Here is a 20,526-nt window from a genome sequence, read left to right on the forward strand (position 1 = left end):
CAAAAATTATTAGTTAAACCATTCAATCCAATTTAATTCAAAATCCATCCTGATACCTTTGCCACAGACAGCTAAAAGATTGTCTTCCTACTCTCCAAAGTAATGAGTTCAGCTTATATTCTGGTCACTCCAAAGCCATTGTAAAATTGTTGCCTATGAATTGCACAGCACTGATGCACTTGCAGACTAAAATCCTCTTCATATTCACAGGAAGTGTATTAGCAGGTGCATATTCCTCCAGCTCTGACCTGGGAGTGTACCTGGCAATGCAGTCTGACCAGCACAGCTACTCCAGCAAGAAGTAAAAAGAACAAGCTGTGTGCAAAATCCTTGTTTTAGGCATCTGTCATAACCTCTGTCAAGCCCTGACACCACAGATGCAAGGTGGCAGTGCTGATCTGAGCACTAGTTTTCAATCAACTGAATTTATTTCTCCCATGACATGCACAGTTTCATTACAAATTCAGTGAGACCACGACCAGGTTTTGTGCTGTGGGAGTAAAGGATGGAAAAGTTTCCCCTCTCTTTAATTAAAGGGAGAAGCCAGTGACAGCAGGAGGTGGGGTCTGCCTGGCTTCCAGCACAGCTACACCTTCAGGAGGACACACCACAGCACATTTCAGTTCAAACAGGCACAAAACCCGAGCAAAACCTTACCCTGAGATGTGCTGTATGACTTGCTGTTTGTGTTTGACCTCTACTTCTATGAACATCATCTTTCTTCAGCAAGCAGCAGGTTTACAGCCCTTCCTTATCAGAATTTGCCAGGGTTTGGTAGGCTGCTCAGGCTGACTGCTGGTAAAACCAAAGGAAGCCTTAACATGGACTGCAAGAACCTGCAGCAACCTGTGGGAACTGCTGCTTGGAGATGCACTTACATACTAGGGAAGGTTTTCTCCCAGTGTTGAGAGAGAGAGGGGTGAGGTACTGCTCTCCCCGGGCACCCAGAGGTGTAGTATCAAAGATTACAGTGACATCTGACCACATTAGTGCCTGAGCTACCTGATACTGCATTTCGTAGTATATAGCTGGACTTGATACCTGGGAAAATTGAACTTCTTCAAGCTGCATAATTTTCTTGTCCTGGCTATAATCTGGAAAGGCTCACAATAAACCTGGTTTTTAAAACAGGAATTTAAATATCAACCTGAAAAAAGCCCACCTGTGCCTCACCATCTCCCTTATTTCACATTTAAATGCAATGACAAAAAATTCCCTGAGACTAAAGAGGAAACAACAGATAACGGATAAAGGGAAACCTAACAGGGGAGGCAAATCTTAGGTGATGGTGGCATTCAAATCTTATCTCAGCTTCTCTGTGGCTTCAAAGAAATCAGTCCCTGCCCTTGATTTATACCTGCAGAAGATGTGAATACCTCAACTGCAGAGATATTTCATATGCAGCCCTTTTTATATTCAACAGAGCAAGCAATATACATTAAGACCTGTATCCATACAGACTGTATAGAGCTGTACAGTTTAATACCTATCCTTAAACTTTGTTTACTGGAATAGAAATAAAGTGCTTAGTATATCCAAAACAATTGAAGACCTGGATTTTCACTGCCACCAACAATGGTATGTTTTAAACTTTTCATTATTACTATAAAACCTTGCAATACATCTACCTATGGAAGGAGAAGAAGGAATGTCTAGTGTCAAAAGCACAACTCCTTCATTTTGTCCATTACAAAATGAACAAACACAAAATATAATCCTGTCACATATATGTTGTTTTTCAAGCTGTTTCTCAGTCATTCACCTGGAGCTGGTAAAACAGGAATCTGCAAGAGGACTGCACCACTTAGAACTTCCTCTCAACAGCAGACAGGCAAACTTAGTAAGTCTTCCACCTTAAAATATATTTGTGCTCCAGCATCAGACATGCTGTGGCATAACCCTTGCTGTATTTCTGCACTTTAAAGGCCATTGCTCAGTATTCCAGCTCCATGAACAGTGGGCCTGCACAAAGGCATTCAGTCTGTTATCTTGCTCAGATAACAAGACTAGTAGCTCAAGAACCTTCTAAATAACTGCCTTTAAATCAGGTCCTGCTTCGGGTAGGAGACACCTGCCTCAGCTTTTGAGTTTCTGCTGCTCTGTTCTTGTCCTGTTCCTCTGCCTTCTTCCGCTCCTCTTTTAGCTCCTTGTATCTCCATTTGGGAATCTGCAAATAGGGGTCATCCTTTGCACTGCTCCTCCTTCTCGCCTTTTCTGGCTGGAAGGTGGGTGGAGGAGCCTTGCTGACACGGACTTTGGGGATGACAAATCCTGGCCTGACGCTGCTCCGTCTAAGCAGGTGAAGCGGTAGGAGGCTTGCTTTCCTCGTGGCTACTGTGTTCACTGCAAAGCTGATGGGCTGCAGACTGGCTCGACGTTCCTTCTTCTTGGGGATCACTGTGACTTTGGAGTTCTGAAAGAGCTTCTCGTAGCTGCTAACGTGATCTTTGTCTTGAGATCGGATCTCCTCTGCTCTCTGCTTCTTAAGGATTTCCTGCACGGCCAGTCTGCGTTTACCGACAGAGGGTGGGCTGCCTGGGCACACAGTCCGGCATGCCAGAGCAATGAAAGGACTGCCCAGGCTTGTTGTCACCTTCACCATGTGGTCAAGGACCCCATCTTCTTCTGGGCCATAGAAAGACCGGAATGAAACAGCTGCCCGTACGCACTCAGAAATCTTCTGCAAACAGCTTTTTGGCTCTGCAGCCTTGGCAAGAAGTTCCTTCATCTTTGGCCATTCTGGTTTATATTGATCAGAAAACTGTTCTGGGCATGGCCTGTCCATCAACTTTTGCATGATGAAGGCAGATTCTGATCTTCCTGTGAAACAAGCCCATTCCCATGAAGTCAGTCCACGGCTTGGGTCAGTTGCATGGACATTTGCCCCTCAAAAAAAAAAAAATCAACGAAAACCAATTAGTGTTAATTAATGAAGTGCTCACACTTTTGTTGCTATGATCAGAGGTGAGTCCCTGCAAGAAAATGTCATATAAGATACACAGTAATATTTGTATCAAAATGAAGATGCGCTAAGGACAGATCAGGTTCCTCACTTTCAGAACTCCTGATTTATTTAAAACAAACTAAAAAATAATAAAGCTGTATATATAAAATTCTCTTAATACAAATAATGAAATAATGAATTTCAGCTGCACTTAATCTTGACTGGCATTTTAAAATCCATTCACTTAGCTGACAAGAAGAGAGTGATGAATATGGAAAGAAGCAATTCTGTACACAAAAATCCTCCCCATACAGAATACTGGACTTTGCAGTGATCACTACCACTTGTAAGGGAGATCTTGGCCTAGTGATCACAATTTCCATGAAAATATCAACACACTGCTCACTAGGGGTGAAAATAGCAAATAAAATACAAGGAATTTCTAGAAACGCATTTAAAATGGAGAAAAATAGAAAGAAAAAAAGGGGAGTAGAGAAAACAAGTGTGCAATTCATGTTCTCTTGCCCCAAATCTTCGTTTGCGAAGACCAGCCATGACGATGATCTCTGAAAGGACAGAATGGAATTAGGAAATGTTGTGAGGATGGTAACAAGGGTGAACAAATATAAGGAAAGTTACCATAAATGTCAGAGAGTAGATAATGAGTGAGATGGACCTTCAGCCTGAGCCCAGAACAGCTGTTCTCATCTACCTGAGATTACGAGCCCTAAGGAAATGAAGTAACTGGTAGCAAAAACACACTGTTACTGCCAAGTGGACCAGCCATGAGAGGCAGCTGGGGCACTGGTTAGACAGCAGAGGCCTAGACATTTGAAGTACAGTCTCAGGTCCTGAAAGAAAATGATTTCTAGTGACCTGTCCTCCGATTCCCAATTTATGATCTTTATCCCTCAATTCTGACATCTGTCCCCATCACCATTCTTTTTTTTCATATGTTTCTCCATCCCTCTCCATCTTTGCCTTCCTTTTGACCTCTTCATGTTCCCATAAGCCCCCAAAGATAGGTTTCTTCCCTTGTTCTTCCCTCTTATGCTTTCAAGTTGCGTTACACTCTTCTCCTCCTTTACAACTTAGTACTATATCCACATTCCTTGTCAACCAGGAAATTGCAGGGAAGTCCTCTCAGTTATGGTATTAGGGTGGGACTGTGGGCATTTGTCCATGAGGGTGGCATGTGCCCAGTTCTGCTTACACAGAAGAGTTCTGTAAAGGACAGTGGAAGCTCAGTACAAAGTACACTTGTGGAAGAATTGCTGCAGAATGAGCAGCAACAAGTAGTTTTGGAAGCTGAAGCTAGCAGGACACTGTTGCAAATGCCCAACACATTACAGCTGGTGAATGCTAAAGGGTGCAAAAGGTATGTCCAAAAACTGGCTTGTTGTCAACAATTAAAAAGAATCTCATAGATGTGTCAGGGACTTGACAACTGGCACATATCCTGTGAATTGTACCGAAATGACCCTGGGCACACCACCTGGGCACACACATCTTGATGTTTTACAGTATGTGGGCATGTAGGTGAATGAATTAAATCAATAAGAGAATGAGTGAATATGCTGGTTGCAGACAGAGATGTTTTTAAGCTGAAAATTCTTTGTTTTATATTCTACCTTTGAACTTCGACTGATCTCAGAGGGAGCTTTGCATGCTCCAGCGTGCAGACTTTGTTCAGCAGGTCTGTAGCACATTCCCTGGGACAGGCACTTTGCCCAGCTGCTTTAAATGTAACTCAGCTTTGCAACGTTCAGTCACAGTTTACACGTTACTGGCCCTGTAGATAATTTCTGGGTTCCTTGAAAGAGTTTAAAGCTGGAATATGAACAAGGTTTGACTTATCGAAGGGCTTCTATAGCAGATGAAGCACCGTTTTCAAACAGTAAACACAAAACAGACCTACACAGATCTTTCCACAAAAGAAAAGACAATCTATCCCATAACTTTGGAAGAAGGAGATGTCCAGAGATTGAGACCTGAGGAAAAGAGTAGAGAAATACCATGATAATTTTTTTCTTCAGGATAGATTATCTTAGTGATAGCATTTCAAATTAGAATAAGGAGGAACTTAATATAAGGAATGGTAACCAGGAATTGGTTTGTGATGGGTTCAATATAACCTTCCCCACAAAGGAAGTTTTGTCATTACAGGAAAACAAAGGAAAAAACTCACTTTTAACCCTATTAAGTACAAGTTGACTCCTAAGTCAACTGAGAAAATTGCTAAAAAGAGGATGCTAGAGACACAGATAAGAGTGAACATGGACAGAGATAACCTAAGCAAAAGAGCTGATCTCAGTTTAAGTGTAATTTGAGTGAAATTTGCAGAAAGGACAATTCAGAGAGAAAGAGCACAGGCGTACTGCACGAGTCAAGCATGGGGCCCAGATTGGAAGACAGAAAGGAGGCAAAGAGGAGGAAGAGTCAATCAAATCAAAGAGTTCATTAGCTCTGGATTGAAGAAGGGATTGCAAGATCTCAGAGGCAGCAGGGTTTGATGAGGTTCATGACTGCAGAAGTTCCAGTTAAACCACTCTGGAGAGGAAAAAAGACATACACCCTCCTGCTTCACTAGCCTGTTTTGAAACTTCCTACCCAAAGTTCCTACCCTTGAATCTCTCACATCTCAGGGTAGCCTCTTGCCCTACTTAGTTCCTTCTTAACACTTGCCTGGATCTGTCCTCCTTCCCACTAGAGGTGACTGGGACCATGGCAGACTATGTGGAAGTTGTTTCCTTGTTGTACATGTAACAAGCAAGGAATTAATACAGGAAGAAGAGAAGCTAAAGGAATTGTTTTCAAATATAAAATTTAATTCTCAGCTTGTAAACAAGCAAGAGGTATAGACAGCTGTTTACCATTATCTTCAAGAAAAAGTAATTCCAGCTCTGATATGGTGCATCCAGGAGACCTTGGATCAGAGTTGTTAAAAAAGAGCAATGTGGGAAAGCGCTCACTGGGAGTTCCCCACCTTTGCCTGGGAACTGCGCTCAGCTCTTTTCCTTGTCTGAGATAAGCCTGGCCATGTGCCTTGCTGGTTTGGACCCTGATCCACAGACTTAATTTCTTGTTTGACCTCAAGACTATCTTGTCTCTACAGACTATCCCTTGTCACCTAGGCTGCCCAACAACCACTGCAGTATTGGCTGATCCTGTCACAAGCCCTGCTCTGTTCCTTCAAGGAGTGCCTTTGTTGATGAGGCTAGTGCTGAGGCCATGCTGTCACCATTGGCTCACCTCCCTTTGAGGAGTAGCCTGCTCCTGACAGATAAGTCACCAGGGCTTTTGGAAAGTTTATCTCAGAAAACAATACTATGGAGTATTGAAATCCCAACCTTTCAACAGAAATCAATGCTCACTTTGTACCTTGTATCACAAAATCTTTTCTAAGGTGTGATTTAGTGTAGTTGTATTGATTTTCTGTACAAGTCAGGAGACATTTCTCAACAAAACTGTCATTCAGTGGAATGCCTTATCTGAAATAGGCATGAATAGTCATGTGCCTTTGTAAATGTGATAGCTGTCTTATTGAACTAATTGTCATTTCAATGTAAGCATAGCCTACAAGTTCTCTTTTAAGAAAACTGCACTTGCCACTTGCCTTGCTTTTCCTAAAAAGTTGCCCTGAAGATCATTTTTCAGCACAATTAGTTTGAATACAGATGCTCCTTTAGGATATCAATATCGTGTTTTATTAAGAAGGTTGAATGTCCTCTGAGATGCAAAATTGACACCTGAGTTTAAAAATGGGGAGTGAGGAAGGTCAGGTATTGTTACCAACCTGAGCTTGGTTGCCTACTGAGGCAGGCAGTATTTAAAACTCAGTCTCCAAATCTGTGGCCACTCTGACAACTTTACTAAAGCAGCACTGAATTTACACTGGAGATTACAGCAGGGCTTGACACGTGAATAACAACCAGCATTTCTGGCTGGCTCGCTTGATGAGTGCTGGCAGTGGCGCAGTCCTGGCAGCGCAGCAGCCTGTGACAAACTGCCGATGAGAGACTGAGTTCCCCCTTACTCGCTGTGCACTCACGAATAGCAAATTCACACGTTCCAAAGACTCACTTTGAAAGAGCGACATTACGTCCAAGTGTCTCAGAGTGCCTTAATCTTGTAGTGATTGACCTTGGCCACCCTCCAGGAACTCAAATTTCAGAAAGAGCAGTCACTTCAACAATCCAGCTCCAACCATCTGTCACACATTGCTGTTACCTTTTTTCCCATCTGACTGTGCTACGTCCAGCATTCAATCCAGATTTCAAATCCAGCTGGGAAAGTGAGTTATTTTGCTTTACTGACCTCCTGCGTTGCTGTAAGTAGCTGGCCATCCATAGAGGTCTTACCCAAGCCACTGAACAAACACTGGGTTTAAACACCTCTTGGCTGTAACTCTTCTCTAAACACACATACCTGCTTTGTAGCTATGCAAGTAGACCCACAGCTGATTATGGGTGTTCCTTCCTATGTTGCCATGCGTTTTTACGTTTTAACAGAACTTTGCCAGTTTATTTGTGAAATCGATTTTTTCACCAAATCTTTTAATAACAGTTCCTTTTACCTTCTTCAGCACAGTAGCACTTTATTGTCAGCAGTCACTCAGTATCCCTTAAGTCCCAAACAACTTCTAAATCCATTCTGAATGAACATCTTCCTCCTTCCATTTCAGCAGACTCTGCAGTGCTAAAAAGTACTCAGATATTAAAATGGGTGCAGGCAATTTACCACACTTCCTTTGTGTCCCTTATTTTGAGCTGAAAAGGTGAGGAACTGCAAAACACTCACCAAAACATGTATATAAATTGCAATGTAGAAACTCAAGAGCATAACTCTAGACCTCTTTAGTCAGTGGATGATCTTTGGTATCCTCACTGTCTCTGATGCACAAGCAGGCTGATACAACTTTCTGTAGGTAAACTCAAGGTAGAGGACAAGAAAGCCATTTTCTGGATTGCTAAAGGTTTGTTCTCCCTGATATTCTGTTTTCTTTTGAATCATGAAAACAAGAAGGTGGCTATTCAGATGCCAGAGGCAGCAACCACAACGGTGAACTTTGATGTCAGTACTTTCTGTACAAGAATCAGAATAACAAGGACTGAGTTATCTACAAAGCTGAAAGGTTGTGAAATAGCTTCTAGTGACCCAAACAGAAAGAACAAGCTTCCATCACATCTCTAATGAGAATAATAGAAGGTATGACACTGTAAGGCAAATTAGACAAGTCATAAAGTCTTAGGATTGAAGTTTCTTTTTAAGATTCATAATGGGCACTGGAAAATTCCAGACTAGCATCTGCACAAAGAATGTGTTAGTCCAGAAAGTGCATCTGTTTCTAGCAGTATGCTAGCTCTGACAGTCATTTCATAATTTTTTTGTCAGAAAAATTTAACTCCAAGATTAATGATCGGATTCCAAAGCCCTGATTCCAGTGTAAGAGGCTACAGAACCTTGGAGAAAATGACATGCCAGTCACCACATCATCTAAACATTTTCTGTGTCATATTGATGTCTAGAAACTGGATAGTATTAAATGAATTATAGTAATATCACTACGCTCGATAAATTCCTGTGGCTTAAAATATTTTGATTATGAGCGTTTAGACTTCCGTGACAGCAAAATCACTGAAATGAACTACTCATTCAAGATCTCTCTCAATGAAATGGACTTGTAGGACTCTTGGTCTAGACAATAACGATATTCACATGCCATTTGTTATAATTTCCATAATATCTAATTTGTGTCAAGTATCTGCAACTGAAATAAAAGAATATATACTAATATAAGCTAGCTATTTAATTAGTATAAAATGATTTATATACAAATTACTCAATATTAAAATACCATACAACATTGTGGCTGAAAGATGCTCTATGCTAGACTCCTCCTGTAGAGGCTGTTACCCCTCCAGGGGCCTTCTGAGTCTCTTCTCCAGGACCCCTTCAACTTGCAGTGCAATACAGCTGGAAATTCAACTGCAGACAATAGCTAATAGCAAGAAACATAATTCCTGTTCTCAGATGTGAAAAGAGACAGCTGGGAAGAGATGGACCTGCTCACTCCCTGTGCCATGACTCCCTCCTTGCAGCAAAGACAGACCTGCTTGTGCCCTGTTGCCCATAAACCTGGAGACCAAATTCAGAACTGTAGAGGCATTAGAAGAAAATCTACATTACCAAATTTCCCACCAGTGTTCCCTGTGGGATATGGCTCCTACACCCAACTCTCCTGATGGGAGCCAGAGCCTCCAGAGCTCTCCAGTCCCTGCCCCAGCTGGAGGCACAAGTGGAGGTCTGGCTGTGGTCCCACTACCATCATGCAGGCAGCAAGAGACCTGCATATCTTCCCCAGCTGTATAATGAATTTCGTTAGCTCCTTTTCTACAGATTTTGATGCTTCTGCTCCCCAAACTCTCCTGGAGATAATGAATCTCACCCTGACAGCTCTTGGAGAACTCCTGGATGAGATTCTACAGGCAAACTGAGTGCCCCTGAACCCGCAGCACGTGCCTTCACCACCTTGTCTATGACTTATTTAAAAGCTGCACCCATTTCCAGGGAAGGCTGCGCCACAGCTCACAGAGCAAACATTTCAAGAGCCAGTTTTCTTCTTGGTGTTTGTGTATGACTGTCTAGTATTTAGTTAGATGAAGACAAAGAAGCAGCAAAGCACTTTGCATACCTGCCATCATCAAGGCTTTCACACATTCTGTTCGGCCCTGCATTGCAGATTTCATCAGTGCTGTGAATCCAAATGCATTCCTCTTCTCAATATCAAGCCCGGGAAAATAGTTCAACAAATAGTTTGTAATGGTTATGTGCCCTTTAAAGAAATGAAAAAGCAGAGAAAATATGTCACAGAATGAAGGTACTCCCTCAAGGTTAAACCAAAAATTACTCCTGTGGGTTTGATAACTGCAAAATGCAGATAATTAATAAGATCTCTTTTCTTTGTGTACTCTTCCAGTCATTGCAGTTATCAGCCTTTGGCCTGAGGGTTGCAATCAGCCTTAAGTGGCACTGACTTGTGACCAGAGTGTTGAGATAGAAGGTGAAAAACGGGTTCCCACCTTCTCTCAAGTTGCTCTCCTTTCTGAAAAGTCAGTTTAAGGTAAGGGAATAATTGAAGGCCAGAGATGGTTCACTCTGAGGTTGCAAGGGGCCCCAGTTTCTTAACTCAATGAGTAGCAGTGCAAAGGGAATCCCTACATCTTAAGGAAGGATGGCCCATCACCATGGGTAACTGACTGCAAACCTTTTTCCCTTCCCTGGTAAAACTGAGCCTTACAATCATGGTGCTTCATTAAAAAGTGATGATTACGTATAGGTGTTTCAGCCAATAATACTTAAAAAACATGTCAGGCCTGATATGAGAGAAAAGACTATTTTGTGTAGGATCCCACATTTTTCTTTTTCCATCTGACAGTGTAAAGCCACTTCTCTACTCACCAGTAAGAGGAAAATGATGTTCGGTTTTGGTAGTAAAAAAATTCATGTGCCTTGTATGCCAGGATAACTGGTGTTAGCAAGGGCCTACTGAGGACCTGAAGACATCTCTGGCTAAATGGTTGGAAGATCAATTAAGACATCAAATCTTTATAATTGGACTCTCAGGCAAATAGCGAGTGCCATTATGACTCATTTAAAACAGTTTTCCCTTCGCTTGTCAATCATTTTATGATGCTTTGATGCTTTATAAAATAATGCAGTCTGTCAGGCAGCTGCAACAATCACAATTGAATTACTAGGAGCTGTAAGAATATTCTCTCATATCACTCTGCAGTCCGGTTGAATATTCTGTGATGCATGACATTCAAATTCATCTAGAAATGGTACTGAAGCAGATTATAATTTATACAGGACAATTTAAAAAATCTGTAGTGTCACATCTGGTCCAAATTTAATCAGCAGTCGCTTTGTAGCAACACAGTCCTGCACTCACTTTGAAAAACAAGTTAAGAAAATCTATACTGATTAATTTAAGATATTTTGCAGATGTTACTCTTTTTCTCCTATAATTTTTTATGCTCCGCTACCTTTCTGCATAACTGGAGACTCTCCTGAAACCTGAGCATATGTAGAGATAGTGCAGACAAACTCCAGAGTCTGAGAAAACCAAATGAAGAGCTCCCAGTACCTTGTGCAGTCTGATGAGAACGAAATATAAAGATTCAGCAAACCACAACAAGAAGAACAAAGCGAAAGTGAACTGGGTTCAGGGCAGGATCGAGTGACCTGGTCCTGCTTACACAATACAGAGGCTTCAGCTCCACTGACTTTATGGAATAAGATCAGATCCTAGCAGGGTATTGGTTACTACTGAGAGAATCTTTGTGCCCAAATTGTTTTGCACGACACTGTCTGTCTCACTGATGTAGAGCATGTGTCTTCATGAAGGCTTTGGAAAAGTTGAAATACTGCTTTTTGACCACAGAAACCAGAGACAAACTGAAACAAGGAGAAATAATAAAGTGGAAGATTTTTCAGCAGTTATTACATCACTAACGATTTTCGTCCCTTTGTCAAAAGTATAATTGCAGTAAGAGATGTTTTGCAAATCTGGGGTGATGCTAAGAGTTAATCCTGAAAGACCTTGCTCAGCCTAAACTCTCCAGGGGACTACAGATGGCTTTAAATGAGACAGGAAAAAATACCAACAATAAAATAACTAAGAAAGTTAAGGAGTTTGAGATTCTCAGAAGTTTCATGTCTCAGGGATTCCTTAGAACCTCTTCAATTTTATTCTGCAAGATCTTCTATCCTCTGAGGTTTGCTTCAGATTTCTGGTTCAAACAGATCTAAAATTCAAAGCAAAACTCAGAGCTGCCAAGTTTTTGTTCAATCCCTGTCATACGCTTTTGATTTAAGGCCATGAATTTGCTTTGGTTCTCCTGTGTCTGGGTGCACTAGCAGTGTGTACCTAAATCATAAACCAGGTGAGTCTTCTGTGATGTAAAGTCTGCTATGGAAGGCGTATGCAGCTCTAAAATAAACGAGCCTGGCCTCGGCCAGTTTGGGGATACTGAATTCAAATCAGGCGTTTGCTGTTTGCAAGCCAGATCTATCTTCTACCAGAACTGGCATGCTAAAGGTACACTTCTTCTCCCTGGGAGCCATACTTAGAGATCAGCACAGATGTCTGTAATAGCTTAATTCACTTAATTGCTGCCACAAAGGAAATGCCTGTAATGATGACAATATTGCCTAATAATCTATGTAAAACAGGCAGAAGGATAAGCTGCATAGTAAGGAAGATGCTTTGTCAAATAACATTGCTATTTTGGATTGTACCTGCAAAACACTTTTGTTTAGTTTGTGGATGGTGAATGGATGGAACAAAAGACACCCAGCATGCTTTATCCTCTGAGTGTTTTAGGTGTTTGTGTTCTCATGTCTTTCTTAATGAACAGAACCTGAGATAACTTCCAATTTTGTGTTTTCGTAGCTCTACAGCCTTGCCCCAAACTGGTCCCTGTAATGTAAAATATCTATACTCTGTAAGCAAATATGACTCTGTCTGAACACCAGTGCATGCCAATTACCTTACACTGATGTAGCTATGTCCCCATCAGCAACAGAACTGACAAAAAAAAAAAAAATAAAAGTAATTTTCCTCCTTCTCCCTTCTCTTTTTTAAATCACTCTCCTTCCTCCCTTTCTTTGCACTTGTTATTTCAATCTCTTGTTTGCATCAATCCCTACTTTTTTTCTGCATTGTCCTCATAATGATGTTTAATGATTTTGCTTCTGCTTCAACAGCATCACCATTCATTTCTGGGCACCACCTGCTGCAGGCTGCAACGAATTTACAGTTTTGGAAGGCAAGCTGTCTTTGAAAAGGGATATAAGAAATAAGAAATATTGAGAAACCAAATGAACAGACCAATTTTTGAAGCTGAAATTTACACACAAAGCAGGACACTTTGTGGTTATTTTTGAATACCAGTAAGCTTGTTAAGAAAGTACTGCTTTTCACTGATCTGTCCAAGCTGTCTTTCTCAGGACAGCCCATGCAAAAAACTTCAGCTTTAGATACTTTTTTTGAAGGATGAGAAAATCTCAAAAGCAATATGAGAAACTGAATTCACTTATCTTCTGAGACACAGATTTGAGCATTGCATCTGGGCAGTCATTAAATGGCATAAGCAAGTGTGGATTTTAAACTCCACTAGCACAAGTAAATAGACCTCTCTGTCATCTCCCTTGGCATCTGTACCTCATAATACAAATGCAGCCTCTGCAACATAAGGAACAATTCCTCTGGACTGCAGCTTTTGTCCCATCCAGCTCCTCTTTGGGGTCTGGACGTACATGATGGCTCACTTGGCCAGTGGATCATAACAAAAATAGCAGCACTTTCTGAAACCTTCTAATATTACCTTACAATTAACTGAAATATTGTGGATTTGCTATTAGACTTTCCATAGGAAAACCCATATTTTGGTATAAATAACAGTGATCTCAGAATAATTTATTTTGCAAAAAATGTTATATTTCCATGAACTAAAGTTAAAAAAACCCCCACAAGTAAATTTTCATCTAAAGGCAAGCTTGTATAAGCTTTGCTTCCAGATCTTTATAATACACTGCTCAGCATTACTACTTAACATTCAGCAATAATTAAGCAGCATCCATTGCACTGTAGCTCCTCTGATTGCAATGTTAACCTCACAGTAATCTCTATTAACACTACAGCATCTTGTGATAATTAATTAAATAACTAGTGTTAACACTGTAGCTCAGGGTTATCACAGGCAGGGGAAAACATCCAAGTTGCTGGGTGTTTGTATAAGCGTCTGCTGACTACAGTCATTTCCAATTGCTTTGGGGATCAATAGCAAGTACTGGCAGAGAGTGTCAAGTGAATGTCAGTCCACTGGATTAATTCTGAGCTCATTATCATGAGTTATAAAGGTCAGGAAGGAATGAGTGTTAAATCTTTTGTAGTCTAAATTTATATTAGGGCAGATAAATAAAAGTAGATTAGTGTTTTGGAGACTTCTCCACTTTCTTTGGAAAGCTACCATAACTCATGACTTTGCTATGAATGTGACTACTGTGGTCACAATTGTTTCTTCCAGATTCAAGACCCATCTTGCAGTGACATGGTAAAGACTAGGTGTACGTTTCCCTGTAAGTCACTGCCTTTGAGGATCGTGCTTGAGAGATGCAAAGGAAATCTAGGATGCAGAGCTAGGCAACCCTTGGAAAAGCTTTTAGACTACAAAGTGATGATGGCATCCTTGGCGAAATTTTTCCCGATTTACGTGCTTTGGCACTTTGTTAACACTTGTAAGAGAAAACTAAAGCTTCCCTTAAAGATTAAAGCGCAGCCTTTCAGTTTTAACAGAAATAATCAACTGAGGGTTTTAAACTGTACACTTGAAACTAGTAGCTCTCTTGGTGGCTTCTCTTACATTTAAGTGATCTGATACACTGGTTCACTGAATATTACCATGCTGGGAGGTATAAAAGAAAACCTGGGGCTAAACCTGCTCTCACTCCAATTTGCATCAGGATTAACATAGTTGATGTCAATATCAGTCTGTTATAAAAGGAGCACTGGCAAACACTAAACCTTGTTGAGGATTTCTTGCTTTTAACTATGCAGTGGATGAAGAATGTCTTAGCAGATAAGGTATTTGTTAAACGATGATACATTTTCCTACAATCAGGAATTACTACAGACCCACTGAGGTAGGTGTAACAAGCATGGGAGAAAATACATAATCAGCAATAATATAGCACATTACACGTTCACAGTGTTCACCTGATTCTTGCCAGAGCAAACATAGGAAATAAGCTTAAAAGAACAAAGCAGTATAATATTGCACACTTGGGACAAGATTTTCTTTATTTTTTAAGTTAAAATAATTAATGGTATCTACTAGAAATGTATAACTTTTGCTGTCTTAGTCTACTGGATAAGTATTACTGTAGATTAATTAGTTGAAAGAAAACAACGACAAACTTACTTGGGAGTGGGTTTGGCCAGGATTATTTTACACAGATTAATTTCTTTTAGCAATTTGAAAAACAATCCTAAAAAAAGCAGCCAAAACACGCACTTCTCCCAAGACCCTGAGTATAAGAGGTGATAGAGAGAGCCTTACCTGCCTGTGCAGCTGTAATTAGAGCTGTGTTCCCTTCGTTGTCCTGCCAGTTCACATCAAGGTGAGGGCATTGTGCTAAGGCTATTACAATATCCACATAACCTTGGTAACAGGCAATGATAAGACCATTCTGTAAGTAAAATATAAAGTGAGAGGGAGGTTTACCAGACTCAAAAAAGTTCAGTGAAGAAGCATACTAGTCTGCTTTTTCATTTATTTTTTTTCCAGACCGAAGAACTGAAAAGGTATCAGCATAACTAGTGATTAGCTCCAGGCACAATGTTCAGATCTCAAACACTCCTTTTTATCTCTGCCCTTTGGCAAGTAACATTTGATACTCCTCAGAAATACCTAAGAGAGTAGGTATTACATTATGCTACATGCAGAGTAACTGCTTAAAAATGGCTCATGTTTATATGGCCTATATATCCAAATATCCAAATATCTATCTATATCCAAATGAGAATAAATCTGTTTTTATTGTATAATAAAATGAAGCCAGCAGGTAAGATGAACTGGACCTGCTCTGATATTAATTCTCTGAAAAACCACTACTACTTCTCTGAAGGGGAAGTGTTAGGCAGGAGTTGTGTTCATACTGCGTGTTGCTATCTTTAAGTACTTCAGGTTTCCCATTAGAACTGCATCTCCTTTTTTTTATAATCATAAATAAAATTAAATTGCTTTTAGAGTTCCTGTTTAATGTGCTTTATGACAGTTGGAATCTGTAAAACTTCCAGGAGGAAGCCAAGACAGGAGGTAAACCTTGTAACTCTGCTTGGTACCCAGATAATGTTTCATTCCACAGGGGTAAAACTGACAATTTCCCTAAAATATAGCAAAATGCAATTGTCATTAATTAAATGGAACTACAGTACTTAATCCTGGCTGCTCACTTGACCACTAGGATGAACACCATTGTCTCTGGTCCTCAGGATTACTTGGGCAGCATTACTGCATAGGGCTGATGGGTTTAGAGGAGGGTAGGTGCAGATAAATTAATACTCCCTGTGCTCCCTCTTCACTGCCAACACATAACTCAGTTTTCTTGAGCTCAGCATCAGTATCTGACTACCAAAAAGAGAAGAGTAGAAACACAAATCCCAAACTCTGGTAACCCTGCTTGCTGAAATGCACTCACACAGATATGTCACAAGTTCATAACCACAAAAGACTAGCAAGAAGGAGAACCTGGTTATGAAAACAGAATGGACCACCCTGACTCCTCCATCACTTGCTAAGCAGGTCTTACCTACACATTCTCTTTATTTCTTTTCCCCATGGACACTACTGAGACAGAGACATTCATCAAATGAAAACGGTGCCTTCTGATTTATTGTCATTATAACTATTTAGTTAATATTTCAGTGTCCTGCTCCACTATTTTTCTGGATAGTTCTGTTGGCTTAGGTGGCAAACAGCTTCACTGCCAACTCTTTAGGCTGTTCAGAGGCTATGTAGGTTATTTCTCAATTACATCTTTCAATAAAAAAATTACTCCGATTTCTTTTATTCTCAATTCTCCCTTGTCCTCATCATGAAGCAACACCCACCACTGCTTTATAAAGAACATCTCCCTTTCCTTGAGAAAAGCCTGTAATACTTCAAAGCCTTCTATTGAAATTGTACAGAGGATTCTTCTAAAAGTAATTTTTTTCACATATATTTTCACTCAAATGTATCTACTTTCCTGGTGGGATTGTTCTGATTAATCTCAGTTTTACTACAATGTAATAGCTTTTAGCTTTTAAAAAAATGTGTCAGTGTCCACTTGGTAAGAACTTCAGCATTATTTTAGTTTCTTTAATAATTTCATTTTTCACCCAATGTTGAGGACATAGTCCTTTACAACTCCAAAAGCTCTGCAGATTTAAAACACTACCCAGTCATTCAGTAAAATGTCAGTTACTAACAATAGCAGAAAACTAAGTCTACAATAACTTTGAGACCTGAAACTCTTGACAATAAGAAGTGAGGTTCTATTGTTCACTGAAAAAAAAGACATTTTTTAAGAGAGTGGTTGTTCCAAAAACGTTGTAAGAATATCATCTCTAATGGATAACAACTGTTTCACCCAGTATCTGGAGGATATTTTTACAGTGTATTTTCACTGAAAAAAATTTGTCTTCTAAAAATATTTATCAGATGCTGAAAAAAAAAAAGTTCTTTTTTTTGATCTCTCTGTAAAAGAATTGCAAACTATAATGAGTAAAATTAAAATATTGTGAAAATACAGTAAAATTTTATAAAACAATAATGAATAGCAAACATTAGGTCTTTTTTGTGAGAGATTTTTGCATTACAGTGTTTTGGGACTTTTTGTCCTACTTTTAGTGGGTATGTCCATCAGATAGGATCTAATGCATCCAACGCTGGCATTCTGATTTCAACAGATATGAGTCACAAATTATCTCAAAATCCATCAAACTCATTCACCATTCTGAGTTTACAAACCAGAAGGATTATTAAGGTATCAACATTTTCTGAAGTTTATTTTGCAAAGACGCTATCAAAGACTGCTTGCTTAAGGATAAAGAAAGACAACAGAGAGTAGGAGCTTCCTACTGAAGCTACATGATGCAGTAGCATGGAAAATCATTCTTGAAGGATGGTTATACAAATCTGAAGTGAGTCAGATAAGAGTGTGAGAATCCAACATTCAGTGGAGTGTGTGCCCAGCCATCCCTGGTAGAGAAGAAAAACAAGCAATCGCATGAGGACATAAAAACAAATCCCTTTTCTGCCATATGGTTACCAGCACTGCCCATGGCTGTAAAGCTGATGTGAGGGCTCCCTTCTTGCCCTCACCCATTACATGTTCCATAGGGTGAGACAGACTGCTTACTGAGGGACTGCTTTCCTTTGCATAACACTTTCAAATGTGTCAGATACTGAAATGGGCTTCAAGGGGCTACAGCTTTAGAATGAAAGTTGCAATAAGCTCCTAGATTTGATGGTTATTTCCCAAATCCTCGTTCAATGATACTATGATGATTTGTGGTACCAAGTTGCTTTTTCTTTCATCTTGTTTTTTTTTCCTCTTTGTGTCCACTTCTGGCCCTGTCTGTGTTCTGCTTGCTGAAAGGTAGTCCAAGCAGATCATCCAGGATGTACAATCAGTCAATAACAATGTGAGTTATTAGTCTGGAATCTTTAAGTTCATACACCAATAAATACCATAATATATTAAAAACTCCTTCAACAGTCCCAATTAATAAATATAAGTGATACAAAATTGCTTTCAACAAACTGCCTTTTGAAGCAATCAGTAAAGCAGTAGTCTGTATCACGGCAGTCTGGAGGAAAATACAGCTGTACACGTAATGTCTTTTAAAAAGATAAAAATAAATTAGTTTTAGTTAGAAAATACCGAACCTGAGCAATCCGAGTACTCTCAGAAAAGAGATGACATTAATGTTCTACCAAAGCATCAATTATTCTGCTCCTCATATGAAGGGTCATGGTGCAATTATGAAGTGGTCAGTGTACACGGGGAAAAAATGTATTTTTTAAATTGAGTTTTACTATTATTTTTGTCAGTAAGATCCATTTTCAGAAATATTCACTACAGTGAAAGCTTTAGAAAAAAGGAAAATTGGTGATTCTTAAAAATATGGCCTTTCCCTCAGACTTCAACGGCCTCCTTCAACAGCAATCTTTCTGCTCTCTTCCCTTTCATATATCCACAGCCACCACTTATTTTAAATAATAATAAAAACTCAAACTACTCCCATTAATATGTAATAATATTAATCAATTATTCAATGGTACAACTCCACATATGTCACAGCATGCAAACACAGTATCCCTGTTTTTCAAGGACTTGCTCTCTCCCCATCAGTGGCCAGAGTTGCTCCTAGAGCAATGAAAGAGAATAGGCAAAAAAATCTGTTTTAATCCTCTGTGCAGAAGAGACCTTAAATATAAAACAAGATTTGCAACAGATCCTATTTAGTTTTTCAAATATCTCATACAGACTCTGTGTGACAAACAAGAAAGCATGAGTCAGCCATCACATCAACTACATTAACATTTGCTGTCTTTTTTCCCACATAAGAGGTGGTTGAAAATCAGCTCAGTAACTTTTTTTTTCCAAGTAGAAACCACAATACTCCCAGGTGTTGAGAGCTCTCTCTTTCCTCTGTGAAATATTTGGCATTTCACAGAGTTTTCCCACAGTTTTTCTATAATATATGACATACCTGATTTTTATATATTTAGCATAGTTTTGAAAGATCCCCCTTTGCTTTGAAGTGACAGAGCAAAATTAACGATACTTTATTTGGAATACATGACAAAACAGTCAGTCTAGGATAAATTATTTATTTTTATAACTAATTTTCTTATTTTCATCCCAGAGCACATAAATGAACATTTCAGGCATGGGACTACATGAAGTTAATCAGATGATGCAACACCTTCCTTGAGCAGTGAAACTTTTGATTCTGTTTAAACTGATAATTCTTCATGTGTCTTTGATTTCATGTAAGACTGGAATAGTGCTGCCATTATGAAAATAACCTCTGTTTTGCTCAGCTGTGATGACATAACATGCCTAAGTGAAGTCATGGATATCTCAGGAGATAATTTTATAAATCAGATATTATGACAAAGTTACAGATGTAAGGCTATTTGTCCAGTAGATCATTAGAAATAATAGAAATCACAAGAAATATTAGAGGATCAATATTGAACTCAAGCTGAACAGCAAGCAAATCACATACAGCATGCAATTAATTTAGCTTTTAAAAAAATCTCTTCAGGCAACTTATTTTCCACCAAAATGCTGAGAATGAAAACAGCTTATTATAGTTTTTTGCCTATTATCCCAGAAAAAAATGAGTCTGGCAAAAGACTAAATTGATATTACCCATTGCCCCTCATAAGCATCTTGATAAATCAACTGCCCAGTTTCCTTTGCATGCATCTGTAAGTATTAATGACAATTCTGCAAGGTTGGTTTACCAGCAATGATTAAAACCACATGTAATTGAATTAAGTCAGATAATGATTCATTGTAATCCATAACCACATGCAAGGACAACTATGAAAATTATGTCTAAGTTAAAAACATATTACACAAAAAATATAATTAAATGCAAGAATAAAAAAGATAAAGGAGTAAAAAGTTGTGTTTAAACTTTTTCTTGTTGATTCATTAAAATAATAATTCATATGTTTTGTACAAAACTCACTATTAGAACTAAATATAGGTATCACTCACTGTAACATAACTTATATACAAAGCAAAAAAAAAAAAATTAAATTAAAATAAGGTCAAGTATTTAAAAATAAATCTCCCAAAGTCATTTGAGGGAAATTCTGATGTCCACTAGAAACTCTAAAATTCTCTTAACAGAGATTCTAAATTTACATTGTACTAAGAGCAAAATTTAGCACTGAGCACCAGTACCAGCTATATACTAATTTGTGTGTCATGCACAAAACTCTCCAGAT

General features: G+C 39.2%; 1 protein-coding gene across 1 annotated transcript in view; it reads right to left on the reverse strand.

The window, feature by feature from the left end:
- Positions 1 to 1,732: 1,732 nt before the first annotated feature.
- ANKRD33B (ankyrin repeat domain 33B) overlaps positions 1,733 to 20,526 on the reverse strand; it is a 42,104-nt gene continuing 23,310 nt past the window's right edge. Inside the window, exons 2-4 of the mRNA XM_017824109.1 lie at positions 15,070 to 15,199; positions 9,639 to 9,779; positions 1,733 to 2,886 (exon numbers count right to left, since the gene is read on the reverse strand). Coding sequence (XP_017679598.1) covers positions 2,045 to 2,886; positions 9,639 to 9,779; positions 15,070 to 15,199 — 1,113 coding nt within the window. The 3' untranslated portion in view covers positions 1,733 to 2,044. The remainder of the gene's footprint in view (positions 2,887 to 9,638; positions 9,780 to 15,069; positions 15,200 to 20,526) is intronic.

This window comes from Lepidothrix coronata, unplaced genomic scaffold (genome assembly GCF_001604755.1).
Source record: "Lepidothrix coronata isolate B3197 unplaced genomic scaffold, Lepidothrix_coronata-1.0 Scaffold109, whole genome shotgun sequence".
In the NCBI taxonomy this organism is placed as follows: Eukaryota; Metazoa; Chordata; class Aves; order Passeriformes; family Pipridae; genus Lepidothrix; species Lepidothrix coronata.